This window comes from Silurus meridionalis, chromosome 14, assembly GCF_014805685.1.
Source record: "Silurus meridionalis isolate SWU-2019-XX chromosome 14, ASM1480568v1, whole genome shotgun sequence".
Lineage (NCBI taxonomy): Eukaryota > Metazoa > Chordata > Actinopteri > Siluriformes > Siluridae > Silurus > Silurus meridionalis.
In genome coordinates, this window is record NC_060897.1 from 5,255,011 (window position 1) to 5,270,463 (window position 15,453).

The 15,453-nt window shown below is 36.3% G+C and overlaps 1 protein-coding gene across 1 annotated transcript in view; it reads left to right on the top strand.

The window, feature by feature from the left end:
* asic2 (acid-sensing (proton-gated) ion channel 2) overlaps positions 1-14,833 on the top strand; it is a 169,589-nt gene extending 154,756 nt beyond the window's left edge. The window contains exons 5-10 of the mRNA XM_046866662.1: positions 1,217-1,273; positions 6,009-6,162; positions 8,527-8,618; positions 8,743-8,822; positions 10,505-10,573; positions 12,280-14,833. Coding sequence (XP_046722618.1) covers positions 1,217-1,273; positions 6,009-6,162; positions 8,527-8,618; positions 8,743-8,822; positions 10,505-10,573; positions 12,280-12,381 — 554 coding nt within the window. The 3' untranslated portion in view covers positions 12,382-14,833. The remainder of the gene's footprint in view (positions 1-1,216; positions 1,274-6,008; positions 6,163-8,526; positions 8,619-8,742; positions 8,823-10,504; positions 10,574-12,279) is intronic.
* The last annotated feature ends 620 nt before the right edge of the window (positions 14,834-15,453 follow it).

Here is a 15,453-nt window from a genome sequence, read left to right on the forward strand (position 1 = left end):
CCCGGTGCATAGCCAAAGATGCGATTTGTTTAAGATAAAAATGAAGCATCTACACTTCATTTGTTGCGATACAATTCACCCCTATTACGATGCAGTGCGATCCGATTTCTATGTGATTCAACACAATCTGATTCAGTGCAATTTGATGATGCAATGAAAAACAATACAATGATATGCAATTCAATATGGTACAGATAGTTTTTATTTATATATATACTGGTTCAGACAGACAGCAAATCATAAATTATACACTAAGTGCCTTTTGAATACTAATGCATGGCCCTTTTACAAACATGGTAAAACAAAGGATTTAATAAAACCAGACGTTCTCATTCTGTTCTGTGTCCGGGAAAATGCAGCTCTACCTCTGCCATGTTAATCTGTATTCTATTTGACTCTCAGGACACGCCCCGGTCTTCGCAGTGTTGTGATACGTCATATTCACAAAGCAGAAGTGGCGCTAAATGAGACGAGATTTTCGTTAAGAGTGATGAGGATGGACAGGATTAAAAACGGGTTTCCTAGAGAAACAGTGCATGTAGGACATTTTAGAGACAAAGTAAGAGAGGCCCGATTGAGATTGCTGTCTGATAAGGGCATCTGCTAAATGTCGCAAATGTAAATGTTTGGACATGTGCATGGAGTATGGGGTATATCGGTAGTGGAAAGTTGAGAATGGAGCCACCAGAAAGGAGAAAAAGAGGAAGACCAAGGAAGGAGGTTTATGAAGGTGGTGAGAGAAGACATGCAGGTAGTTGGTTTGAAAGAGGCAGATGTAGAGGACAGGGTAGTGTAGAGACAGATGATCCTCTGTGGTGGTCTATAAGTGGAGCTGCCAAAGAAGAAGAATATGAAGAAGAAAGAAAGCGCTTGAGAAAAGATTTATTTATGAGAAACCAATCTACATATAAAATATGTAAATCTCTCCCTCCCTATGGGGTTTAAGTTTTAGCCTGCACTATATATATATATATATATATATATATATATATATATATATATATATATATATATATATATATATATATATATTAAATGCACATCAGAGTCTTTGTTCAGTTTTTCAGTTTTGCACACAGGACGTTCCAGCAACCAAAACTATCCTGCCAGTAGCGGTCCAGTGCTCCAAAACTTGTACTGATGAACAATAAAGAGTGTTATAAAAATGAGCTATATGTGTATAATAAATTACCTGAATATATCTCTCTCTTTATAGGAGACTCTCCGTACTGCACTCCTGAACAGTATAAAGACTGTGCTGAACCTGCACTCAGTAAGTGTTGCATCTCCTTACAAACACACACACACACGCACACACACACACACACACACACACACCCTAGGTGCCCAGATGAAAAGCACTAAAAACTCAGACCCCTCCCACACACTGCATGAAAGAGAGCAGAGAAGGAAGCCCTGCTCTGAATTTTAATTTCTCATTTAATACTTATTCATTCTGGTCTCTGAAACATAATGAGCTGCTCAAGATGTGCACACATCACTTATCAGACAACACAGCACTAAACATGCATACGAATTGAGGATTATTTATATTAAATACACACACACACACACACACACACATATATACATATATATATATATATATATATATATATATATATATATATATATATATATATATATATATATGTGTGTGTGTGTGTGTGTGTGTGTGTGTGTGTGTGTGTGTGTGTTTAATATGAATAATCCTCAATTCGTATGCATGTTTAGTGCTGTATATATACACACACACATAGACAATATGGAATTGTTTGTTAGGGATACATTTATAGGGATTAAACAAGATGGTATAATTTATTGTTTAACTTTTTGGCAAAGTAACTTAAATTAGTATGAAAAGTAGAACAATAAAAACAATACAATATCCATATCAATGATGTGTATTTAGCTCAAAATGAAATTCTGGTAAATTATATATATTATTTATTTATTTATTTATTTATTTATTTATTTATTATTATTATTATTATTATTATTATTATTATTATTATTATTTATTTATTTATTTATTTAATTATTTAATTATGCCATAATTTAAATTTGGTATCTTTGTAAAGTTTCCATTCACCACGAGCTTGTGTTTCTTTTCTGCATGCTCAAATTAAACCCAGAACTTCAAGCAAAGTTTTCAATTCAGCCCTCGGTACGGTCGATATGCAATTGGGAGCGATTGGATATATACAGTATATATATATATAAAAAAAACCTCTTTGAAAAAATTGCCTTCAGCCTGACCTACAGCTATTTTCACACTTTGGCAAAAACATACTAACAAAGTGATGAACTGTCAAATCCGTTTCTCTGTTCTGTGCTTTTGAAGCTGTAAAGCCTAACACAGATATAGAGCACTGAATGAGTGGTGAGTGTTGTGTGACTCTCACGATCGAAATAAATGTGTAGAAAGTGTTACTATTTTAGAGTGATTTTAATAACATCTCATCTAGCAGCAAACATAAACAGTGTATTGGATGTTTAATGTTTAGTCTAGTAGTACACAGATTAGCATTAACACTATGGGTAGGTGGAAAAATATAGCATTGACTATCCAGTTTCACCTGATAAAAGGTGCTATATATTAGATATATTGTGTGTTGATATTTTGGAAAAAGGAAATATTGGCATGTATTAGGACCTGAGTGACTTGAGTCACAAGGACCTAATTGTGATGGCAAGACGACTGGTTCTCGCTCCAAAACATCAGGTGTTGTGTGGTGTTCCTGGTAAGCAGTGGTTAGTACCAATAGTGAATGTATTACTGATGTATGTATGTGGGGTATGAAGATTAATGAAGAGTGTTTGTTCAAATCCTGCAGAAGTTGCTAATGAAGTTCATGTTGGCTTTGACAGAAAGGTGTCAGAACACTTTTTCTTTCAGTAGGGCTTCCTGTAAAAAGAAGGCAAGCTAGCAGAGTGCAATTTGTGCAAAAATGTCAGGAGTCTGATTTTTAGAAATCCTGCCCCACAAGTGACAGGACGCAATCTTTGTGTTGCAAATTTTACAGCACACTGCAGAGAATTTGTGCTTCCATACCTTGTTTTGGCAGCACAATTAGGACTACAAAATATATAAGCAGGTGGTTTTAATGTCATGGCTGGTCGTTGTATATTGTCGAGTGTTAGTGTTTATTCATTACCCCCCAGACCAGGCACTAGCTAATGTGTCTCTAATCCTGTGACAAGACAATAATCCAAAAACATGAGGCAAATCATTAGTGTGTAAAGAACCAGAAGCATGAAGCTTTGTCATGACCTTCTCCGTTTTCACAACAGATGACGGCTTGCACGTGAGGCATCTGTCAACGTTAAAACAGAAATGTCAAGGAGAATGAGCAGAGACTTGCAAAGTAAGCTGACAGAGTGAGAACAAAGATGTCAGGCAGAGTGTAAGAGGTGAACTCACTATTATAGTTGGGAAAAACCTAAAAGCTGTTTAGTGGATGTTGAAGAAGTCAGTAAAGCAGTCGGTGCATATCCGAGTACCAGAGTTGTAATTTTCAGTTAATACCTTATACAGCAGTTCTGATTGGTTAGAAGTTGAATCATGTTCTGTTCCAGCTCAAAGAAATGTATTACTGTTTTTAAAACAACAGCTCATACACAGAAACTGGTATGGCATTTAACATAATCCAAGATTAATAAAAAATAACAATTTATTTATATAAATATGTGTAATATTGGTGTAAATGTCTTAATAGAAGGAGTCTCTGTGGGCAGCCTTGTAGCATACTGAGGTAAATCTGACTGTGTTAAAGGAGTTTGTGTTCCCATGGGGAAAATGAGAATATTGATTTGTTTATTTACTTTAAGAAAGTTTAAAGAGGCTAATGAGGGAGCAGCTATAGTTGCTATAGCATAATTCAGAGCAGGAGCTTATTTGATGATGTGCTTCAACAATTTATGTAACTTCAAATCGCTAGAAATTTCTGTGTCATTATTAAAAAGTTGTAATCAGTCATTAATAGTAGCACATCATAATTTTTTCCCTTAAACCACATGCCCTTTAAATGCTTTATTCCTTACTTAACAAAATTGTTAAGTATGAAGTTAATCAAGGCATATCTGCTAGTTAGCACTTTCTAAGAGTATTTGATTGCAGTTTACACTTCTTTAAGGTTATAACACTCCAGTTTACTACATCAGATCTTGTGTAAGTTTTAATTCTCACCGTGCTTATTGGCTTATTGGTGTCGGTCATTCCAGGACTGAACTGTGATTGCTGCCAGCTCAATTGTTAAGGCTCTGCGTTACTGATTGGAAGGTCAGGAACACTGGCAAGCAGCCACTATTGAGACACTGAGCAAGGCCCTTAACCGTCTCTGCTCCAGAGGTTCTTCATCACAGCTAACCCTAAGGCTCTAATCCTGGTTTCCTAACATGGTGGGATATGCGAGGAAAAAAAAATCACTGTGTTGTAATGAATATTTAAAAATTAAAAACATTTTTTCCTTTTACTAAATCAACCTCTTTTACTCTGAATCATGCATTCAGCTTCACATTGGGTGCCAAGTTTGTCATAGAAATAAAATCAAAAAAGAAGGATTAATTTGCTGAAAACTCTTGTCTTCAGATATTTCTTGCAAAACTTCTAACGCACCATTTCAGAGGGAACGAATGCTGTCCTCACAGCTGACACTTTACTGTATATACAGTAGAATCTGCATTAAAAGAATTTAAGGAACAGGTTTCTATATACAAAAGAGAAGTTATTTTTTTCTTTGAGACACAAAATGGATGATGATGTAATGTCTGAAAGCACCAATAGATATAAAAAAATACATACATATTTCTCTTTCTCAATAATTTTCATGTTAACATTGCATCATTTGGCCAAGATCAGTACAGTGCATTTACTTAGATTAGGGAAAGCATTGACTCATAACAGAAATGCCTTTGTCTTCTTCATTTTGTCTTAAAAGAATATATAATTTCCTCCTATTGCCCTTCTTGATTGTAGCTCAGATTTGAGGACCAGGGGGAATAAGAGGACAGTTCAAAGCAGAAAAGTACAGATGAGAGGTTAAAAACGTAGAAGAAAGAGGTGAGACAGAAGGTGGAGGAGGAACATGGATTTTAAAATGTCACTGTGAAAGGTCAGGCTATAGCAGCAGGTTTTGTAAGGTTCTGAGCCAATTAGAAATGGAGGTAATGGTTTGATATAAGAAGAAGGATTTATTCTTCCAGCATGCAGATGATTTAACAAAACCTGCCTAAATCTGATCTGCCTATCATAAAAAAGGGATAATGCATTATTTAGGACAAGAGAGACCCTGTGGGTAAAATACAGGCCTGTGTTCATATTTGAAGGTGTTTCTGAACTCAGGGTTTTAACCCGGTTGGAATGTTGAACTTTACAAAGTGTTGCTCTGGTACTTTTCATGTTGTACACTATGTTTCATGGTGAATGATTGCTAAATGTCAGCTGGGACTTAAAAGAAGAGATTAGATAAAACTAACATTCTTCACGATTTTCTCCTGATTTCACTCATTTTTCACTGCTGTGTCTCAGTATGTACTCAGAGGGGACAACAAGTCTTTGTTTTTGTTTTTATTTTGTTTTAAATGCACATAGACATTGTTTTTTGCATGTGATGTAAGAATACAGAGGGTTGCAACCTTCCACATGTTCACCCAAGCTTGTCTTCGTTGTACCTTAAGAGATACAATCCTACACAAGTAAACACATAGCACAATCTATATCAAATATACATCAACTCTGAAAGGAACACATTGATATGGAAAGTGTGATACTGCTTGAAGTGTTATGACTTCAATTTCTAGCGCTGCCATGGTTCCACGGTTGAATTTTCACACAAGAAAATTAACTTCACACTTCTGTCAATTAATGTACAATTATCACAATTACTAATGAGGCAAATTGCTATGCAAATTGAAATTTTCTTGGGAGCAAATTGATGCACGGTTTGGCCTTAATGATTTCCAGGTCATAATGTTCTCATCGTTTCTTATCTGTTTCTTCTCACCAGCTGCGCTTTCATCGGTGGAGGGCAGCAGTTGCATGTGCAGAAACCCATGCAACATGACCCGCTACAACAAAGAGCTCTCCATGGTCAAGATCCCCAGCAAGACATCAGCACGCTACTTGGAGAAGAAGTTCAACAGATCGGAGAAGTACATCACGTGAGCATTCGCAGCTAGTTTCATTTTAATAGCAAAGCAAAGCAAACAATGTTTCTTTACATTGTGATATTGTTAACTGCATATTTCTGCTGATCAAAAATGTTAATATAACTGAGGATCATTTTGAAATTTGAAACAATTTACACAGGAGACGTTACTGTGAATGAATGTATGCAGAGACTGTTAAGCATTTGCTTTAATTCAATTTCTGGATTATTTCCAGATTACACCAAAAACCTGTGTTTAGTTCGAAGGGTTCTAGATTTTTCTTGTATACACCTCTGAGCTTGCTGCTTTAGACCTGCTATGTCAAATGGTTTGGAGACAGTGGCATTGACAAAAAGACAGGAGGCAGACCTGGAGGTAGCAGAGTAGAAGATGCGATTTTTATCAGGATTGATGCAAATGGAAAGGATTATCGTTGAGTTTAACAAATTACTACGATTGGCTAGCTAATATTAAAGAAATGTATATACACTTTCCTCCTTAGAGCTTATTGTTCTATGTGGGTCCCTAGGCTTTAGATGGCATTTTTCGGATTTGACTTATAATTTCTGGATGGCAAAATTTCTGTTGTGCCAGATGAAAGGAATTTATATAGACAAAAGTATTTGGGCACCTGACTATTTTGCTTTATGTGGTTCTTTCCCAAACGATTACCCCAAAGTTGGTGGCACACGTATAGGATGGTGGCACACACATAGGATGTTTTTGGATGCGGTAGCATTAAATTCTTCTCGTCACTAAAAGACCCAAACCTGTTCCAGCATGGCAATATACCTGTTCACAAAGCCAACTCAATGAAGATTTGCTTTACATTGGTTGAAGTGGAAGTTCTTGAGTGGCCTGCTATAGAGTTTCCAGATCCCCCCCCCAATAAAAACACATTCGTTAATATCATAATGTCCATAAACACTATTTAATAGGATTCTTGGCAATAGGGATTTCTTCTCCAGTGAATAAATTCACTGTGTTTTTCTAATAATACTTTATTCCTCTATTTATTTATTTATTTATTTATTAATTCTCTCTTTAAGCATTAATATGAATTTGAATTCACAACAGTAATAATTAATAATAATTTATATTAATAATAATTTCCTTTGTTTTTTGTGTAATTCAATTCTATTTATTATTTACTTTACACTTTAACTTGTATTTAAATTATTATTAATAGTAGTAGTATTATTAGTAATATAATAATTGTTATTATTATTAATAGTAATAATAATAAAGAACAAAAGCATTGTCTGCAAAGTTGATCCAGGTGTCAAACTCAGATGTCTGGACTTTCTCAGTTCTGCATCACTACTCAGTGAATTTGACAAAAGCATAATGCAATCATGCTCAAGCTTCTGGTCTTCATTCTGATGGGTTACGTTTTGAAGACAGCTCAGACACTTCTCAGACAGTCTTGTAATTGTTTTTGACCAGGGGCTACGTCCCAATCTATGTTCCTATAATAACAACAAGGTCTCTGATGACATTTTGCTAAGATGCTGGACAAGTCTGTTATTATCAGACATCTGTTTTTAGTTCCATTATCCAGCAGCCCAATAATAGCAATAATATTTTCTTTTTTCCTTTCCTTCTGAAAGATAAAATTTTTATGGTTATTCAGGGGAAAATAGGATGGAGGGAAAATAAATATATAACATCATGGAAATTAGCATACTTCTAGGGAAGTCATAGCCCAGTGGTTAAGATGTTGGACTTCTGATAAGGTTGTAAGTATAAATCCCAGCACCACCAAGCTGCCCCTGGTGGGCCCTTGAGCAAAATGTCTTACACCTCAAACACCCGGTTGTATAAATTTGATAATTGTAAGTAGCTCTACATAATGTTATCTTCTTTTGTAGAGAGCCTGCGAAATCATACACGCTTGCGGTGTCCAGTCGCAATTTACGCCAATGATTAACACATGATATACACAGCACAATTACACAACCAAATTACCTCAATGAAAAAGAGGTCCTTTGTAACTGGAAGCAACACCAAACACAAGGGAAAACAGTAATTTTAGCCGACTTTAGAGCTCTGAATCTGCTACAGCGTTTGCTGTGTTCCAGATGACTATTAAGACAGTTGTCCACAGACTTGCATTAACACGTGAATTTAAAGAGGATGAGAATAAAGATGGAAGCTGTGAGATTTTAAATATAATAGCAGGCAGAATAAATAAATCGTGTAATTTCAATACCTTTGGAGAAGAAGCTAGAAGTAAACTAAGCTAGAAGTAGATTTCCAATTTAAGAACAAATGTCCACAATGTATTATAAAGCTCAGTCATTAATGATCTAACATTCTCCTAACATACAGTACAGCAGAATTTTTCTTCAAAATTTTCTTTTGTTTTTTGCACAGAGACAACATTCTGGTGCTGGATGTCTTCTTCGAGGCTCTGAATTATGAGACCATCGAGCAGAAGAAAGCGTACGAGGTGGCTGGACTGCTAGGTACATAATGCAGTCGTGATCAGAATGACACACCTGTCTGACACTCCCCAGTCTTGTCCATTATTCTGAATTTATTCATGACCTATTCACATCTCACCTTTTTGTCTGCTCTGTGTCTTTGTAGGAGATATTGGTGGTCAGATGGGGTTGTTCATCGGGGCGAGCATACTGACAATCCTTGAGCTGTTTGACTATGCCTATGAGGTATACACGCACACACACACACACACACACACACACACACACACACACACACACACACACATACACCAGAAAGCAGCAGGACCACAAGATCAAAACTGGCATTTTACCTATAAATTATGTACTACATTTCTTTTTTTTTATATTTATAAACTTCTATTTATTTATATACCGATATAAAACACAATTATATGTATATATTTATATGTACACCCAGAAAAAACACTGAAGTTTAGAAAACCTTCTCCCTCACTGGTTTTCTTTATTTGTATTATTTTTATCATTGTACAATAAAACTCTAAACTATGAAAGATTGTGTTAAACAACCCAGAACATAGTTTATATTTTCAAATCTTTAAATTATCCACCTTTTGCTTTGTTGACAGCTTTGCACACTCTTGGCATTCTCTCAGTCAGTCTTATTAGGTCATCACCAGGAATGTCTGGTCCAATTCATTCCAAACCATCTCAAGGGGATTTAGATCAGGTGATTGTAGAGGCCAGGTCATCTGATGCAGCACTCCATCACTCCCCTTATAGAACAAAGAGGTCTTACATAAACTGGAAGTGGGCTTGAAGTTATTGTTCTGCTGGAAAACATATAATAATCCCCCTAAGTGCAAACCAGATGGGATCTCAACAGTGGATCTTAAAATATGTCGGCAACTAGAACAAGAAAAGCATTTATGTACATCCACGGTTTCTGGGGCTGGAAATTATAATAAACATATCCTCTGCAGCAGAGGTAGCTCCTAGTCTTCATTTTCTGAGAACTTGCTTCAACATACAGTAGCGTTTGATTGGTTCGAAGACTGCACTCAGGGATATATTTTCTTATTTAAAGTTCTTGAGAATTTCTCATGATGGCTTTTCTCTTTACTTAACTAAGTGTTTCTTGTCATAATATTGATTTGTACAGTAGTTGTAGTAGCACTAATAGGGATATTGATTTTGCATAAGAAAACTAATGTTCCAAAGCACATTAAGAAGGCAAGAAATTGACATAAATTGACAAGGCGCAAATCCATCCATCCATCCATCCATCCATCCATCCATCCATCCATCCATCCATCCATCCATCTTCACTCACTGCAACAGAGAGCATTGATCAGTTAAATGATATACAGGTGTGTGATCCTTACAGCTCAGTTCCTCTGGCTCCGCCCACAATTCACAAACCAGTACTCGGCCAAACACCCAATGCCACAAAAATTATATCAGGTAAAATATTTACAGATTTGATTGGATACTGAAGCCCATCTTCACATACATGTAATAGGCAAAAGTTTGTGGACACGTGATCATAAGATGCTATGCACTTTTTTTAACATTCCATATCTAGTCCACATTTACTGTTATAATTCCCTCAACTTGTATTAATTGTTCCAGTAGATATTATTGAATGTTTTTTAGTGATTTGTGCTCATCCACAGGGTGTGTGCAGCCACAAGGGTGTTAGCAAATTCATTTACTGGTATAGAGTCAGGAGACACAACAGCGTTTGCTTTGATGTTTTCTAATCCGAGATCAGCAGGCAAAGACACACTTGTGCAGATCTGAACTCCTGTTCTAACGCCTGTTAAGATCCTTTTGAGTCAGTGTGAACACTGTGTTTCCAGGGCAGTCAAAGGGTTTGTGTGTGTGTGTGTGTGTGTGTGTGTGTGTGTGTGTGTGTGTGCTTGCAGGTGGTGAAGGACAGAATCCTGGATCTGTTGAGTCGAGGCGACGAGGACGAGAGTCGAGGAGAAGACGTGGTAATGTAGATTAGCTGAACACTCTGATCAGAATTGCCAATGTGGCCAATGTGCATGATAAAATATGGACTGGAATTTATACAAGCAGCTGCTGTGGGTTTCGCCTCTTAAATAAATCATAATGCCATAAATCAGATGAATGTGTGTACAAATAATTCAATAATTAAACGTAAAAAAAAAGTGTGTGTATATATATATATATATATATATATATATATATATATATATATATATATATATATATATATATATATATATATATATGGTATCACGTTCCTTCAGGACCAAGGTGCTACATAAAAACAACATAACACGACAGAATACAAAAGCAACTTGAACAAACAAACAAACCTACACATAGTTAACCCTATACATTACCTATTACACAAAGTGCATGTGTGGAAATGTGTGCATTCCATAATTAGTCCAATAACACTGTAATAAATCGTTCATAAAATAATCTATACTTTCATCTAGGACCTTTACAACCAAAAGTCGGAAATGAAAGCAACAGGATTAGAAACAAAGAATAAAACTCAAGCATGAATTAAAAAGTAAATATTGTTTTCAATGCTTGTATTGTCAAATGTCACCTTAATAGAAGTGGGTGTGGCTACACAGGATTGAAAAGTATAAACTATTACTATTACTCTATTATATATAATAGGGTTGTTGTTTTTTTACATTGATTTGTCATATTCTTTGCATACCTATAAAACGACCAATGGTTAAAAGAGAAAGCTAATTATTTAGAATGGCAGTCTAATTGTGCTTAGGTGTTTAATTGAAAATCTGCTAAACCGAAGCGAGGAGAGGTTTAATTGTCATGTCCATGTCGTGAGTTCTATGGAGGGAACACACTGAGCGAGCCCCTCCTCCCTAATTCACTTTCATTAATATTGTCAGCAAGATCAATAAAGGAAAATCTAAATGCAGGAAATAAAAAGCAAGAATATTTAATAGGAAGTAACAAGCGGAGCTCGATGCCAACGGCTTCAGAAGTGATGTCTCTGTCGTCAGCAGGTCTGGTCGTTCTCTATACTCATTTGTGTTGCTGAAACAATAAAAAAAAATTTCAAACTGTAAGGTACTATAGCCATAGGGGGCGCAAAAGTCCACACGTTGGGATGTGTGCACTCCAGCACCTAGCTGGTTGTGTCTTTGTTAAGGATGTTGGTCCATTCTTTTAGTTGGTTTGCAACACATTATAAATGGACAAAGACGGATGGACAGACAGACAGACAGACGGACGGACAGACAGACAGACGGACGGACGGACAGACAGACGGACGGACAGACAGACAGACAGACAGACAGACAGACAGACAGACAGACAGATAGATAGATAGAAGGGTATTTCTCCGAAATGAGTATTTACCTGGAGCGATGTCTGTTGACCGATGGCAAAACCCACAGATTTCCAGAAAACCTGGAAATGTATGAAAGTTCCTAAACATGTAATTAATATCTCTGTATAACACTCACATATAATGTATATCGAGTTTTTAGCATAAAATCAAAGATCTGCACTTCTGCTTTTAAGGCACGTAATCTTTTTTTTTAAACCCGACTCGGAGGCAGCTCGGAGGTACTTATGTATATTAGAGATGTTTGACGACTCTAAGCTGTTAAGAGCATCGTTCAGAATAGAGATTTTGAAATCGCTGGATGTATTAAAGCATTAATGTGTGTACGTTTTTCCTCAGAGCACGTGTGATCCGGTAGTGAATCATTCGGAGACGATCAGCCACACAGTCAGTGTTCCTTTACAGACCACTCTGGGGACACTGGAGGAGATCGCCTGCTGAGTGCACTTTTCCTCCAGAGCAGCAGGAGGAGACACCGAATCTTCCTCTACGATCCTGCGGCCGGGAGCACGATCTGAGAAAGAGACAGGATATGTAAAAAAAAAATAAAAGATTAATGATGTATAAAAAAATTGATTTATTTAAACATGATCATTCTGTACAAACCCAAAAAGGAACTGATGGCAGCTTTGCCAGGAAGGACAAGTACACTGAAATCTCACACATACACACACTCCGAGCAGAGACTGATGGGTGAGAAGTGTGAGAATGTGAACTTGGTACAGGCACAAGTGTGTAACTGCATCGTCTTTCTGGTCGGCTGCCGTTTTTAAAGTCTACTGCCAAAAAACTCGAAGAAGGCCAAGCGCAGAAGGACATGAACCTTTGCATGTGTCGGTGTCTCTGACTGAGCTGCGTTTCTCTCTCGCTTTTGTCGTGTGTGTGTCTCTGCGTCCAATTACGTGCCACTACGGATCAACTCCCAAAAAACTTCAACACCTCTCTGTTTGCGCTCAGTTCAACCCAATTTCTGTTGCAAATCTGAGTGGACATTTCTGCTGTGGTCACCTCATCACGTGACTTGTCACTATTGTTGTACACTCTTTCAAGAAAAGAGAAAAAAGACTGAAACATGAATGAGGAAAACAAGAAGAGCCTATTGTTTAGTCTGAAAGCCATAATTTCTGTTTCTCTTGCAGCAGAACATCTTATTTCCAAAGTCAAGTTTGGAGAACCTCAGAGAACAAGTCAATTTTCACCTCTTCAACATTTTCAGCTCCTCTTCATTTATGCACATTTTTTTTTTTTTACTTCAAATTGGATTGGAGAAGAGCAAAGAAGGCAGGCGCTTTGAGGAACATGGACGCATAGGCACCATCATGTACAGTAATGTTAAGATTGAACCCTAGTGTGTTTAAACTGGCAGGAAGTGAACGCCTTCGATGCTGCCTTTAAACAAACCCTAGTGCAGTTTAAACACGAGGCATGCACACTTTTTATTTTATTTTTTTAATATCAGTTTATATTTTTTCTTCATTCTAGTTTCGAAAGTGTGATGTAAGATACTACGGCGGTGCTCAATTTCGAAACACAATAGCGAATCGAAAACACAACAGCAGCCACACAATAGCATGTTCAGTAACACAAAAAATGAAAAAATACACAACAATGTAAATGTGAGGATCCTGAACAAAGTGTCTAATCTCATTATCAGATTACTGTATAACAGACACACCCATTTCTACCCCAAAATTAGTAAAAAAAAAATGTAAGTGTTAAACATTTTAATAAAATGGAAATATTTGGGATAAAAACTAATTTGTGCGGTGGAGAACATGATGGTAAATTCCTAGAATGCAAAATGAAAATACATACAGTACGTTTTTATTGAACATCGAATGCTGGTTGCTCGTACAAAGCATATGACTATAAGGAAGAAAAAAAATCTACCATTTCAGTAAATCTAGTAGAGTCTATTATATTATTCAGTCTCATTTTTCCATAGTAATCAGCAGAGATGGAAAGAGTATTAAAATATTCTACTCAAGTACTGTTACTGTGATACAATTTTATTCAAGTACAAGTTACCAGTTTAAAAATTTGCTCAAGTAAAAGTAAAAAGTGGCCCATTTAAAATGTACTCACAGTAACATTTAAAGAATTACTTTTAGTGCAGTTCAAAAAGGACAAGGGGATATAAATCTGAAACTAGTTGTTTTTAATTTAAGGAATACCTTTTTTAAATTAAAGTGCAATAACAATTTTTTTTTTACGCAGTAACGGATATGATTTTAAATGTGGTTAAGTACAATACTTCAAACAAAACATACTTAAAAGAAGAATTCCAGATCCGGAACTTAAAAACTACTTTTAAAAAAGTGGAAGTACGCAAAAACTACTCAATTACAGTAACGTGAGTAAATGTAATTCCTTACTTTCCACCTCTGGTAATCAGAATCTAATCTAACATAGAATCTAATCTAACATAGACTTTACAGTGAACCCCCTCAATCCGGTTTCTTTCAAGCAGGTTTTCAGAATATATACTGTATATTAATCAATGCGACGTTCCCAAGTGATCTAAAATACTGTTCCGTCATCATTTTCGCGAACATAAACACGAAAAACAGCATCAGTAGCTTCATTTCAATTTTCAATGATTTTTCAATTTCTTTTTTACGACTTAAACTGATGCACACTGCAGACAATTAGCCGCGATCATGAGGTGTTCGATAAAGAGCTACACTTTCAGAATCACTTTTTTTTTTTTTTTTTTTTCTCCACATTCTTGGTGTCAGGGATGAGAGCCCTACAAAAGTATAAAATGTACTCAAAAGCTGGCACAAAAAACACTTCATATGTGCTTTGAACCGTTTTGAAAAAAAATGTGATTCATTTGTTTTTTCCTTCTGTGGACTATTTGTACACTACACAAGTCTCATTGAGCTTATATATATATATATATATATATATATATATATATATATATATATATATATATATATATATGGACAAAGTTTTGTGGACACCTGACCATAATATAACATATCTGGTATCTGTTTTTTGAACAACCCATTCAACATGTAGTCTCCATTTTCTGTTAAAATAACCTCCACTCTTATGGGAAGATGTTTCACCAGACTTTGGAGTGTGCTTCTGGAGATTTTTGCTCATTTAGCCATAGGAAAATCAGGTACTGATGGATGAGAGGTGAGGTGAGGTGAGGTGAGGTGAGGTGAGGTGAGGTGAGGTGAGGTGAGGTGAGGTGAGGAGGCCCGGGGTGCAGTCACTGTTCCAATTCGTCCCAATGGTGTTTAATAGGGTTGAGGTCAGGGCTCTCTAGCAGGTCACTGAAGATCTCCCACTCAATTTATGTAAAACACATGTTCATGGAGCTGGCTTTATGCCCAGGGGGGTTGTCATGCTGGAACAAGTTTAGGTCTCCTAGCTAGTGAAAGGAAAATGTCATGCTACTTCATACAGAGACATCTTTAGTACAATTGTGTGCCTCCAACTTTCCAGTAACATTATGGGAAAAAATCACATATGGGTAAAAAAAAATATCCAGGTGTC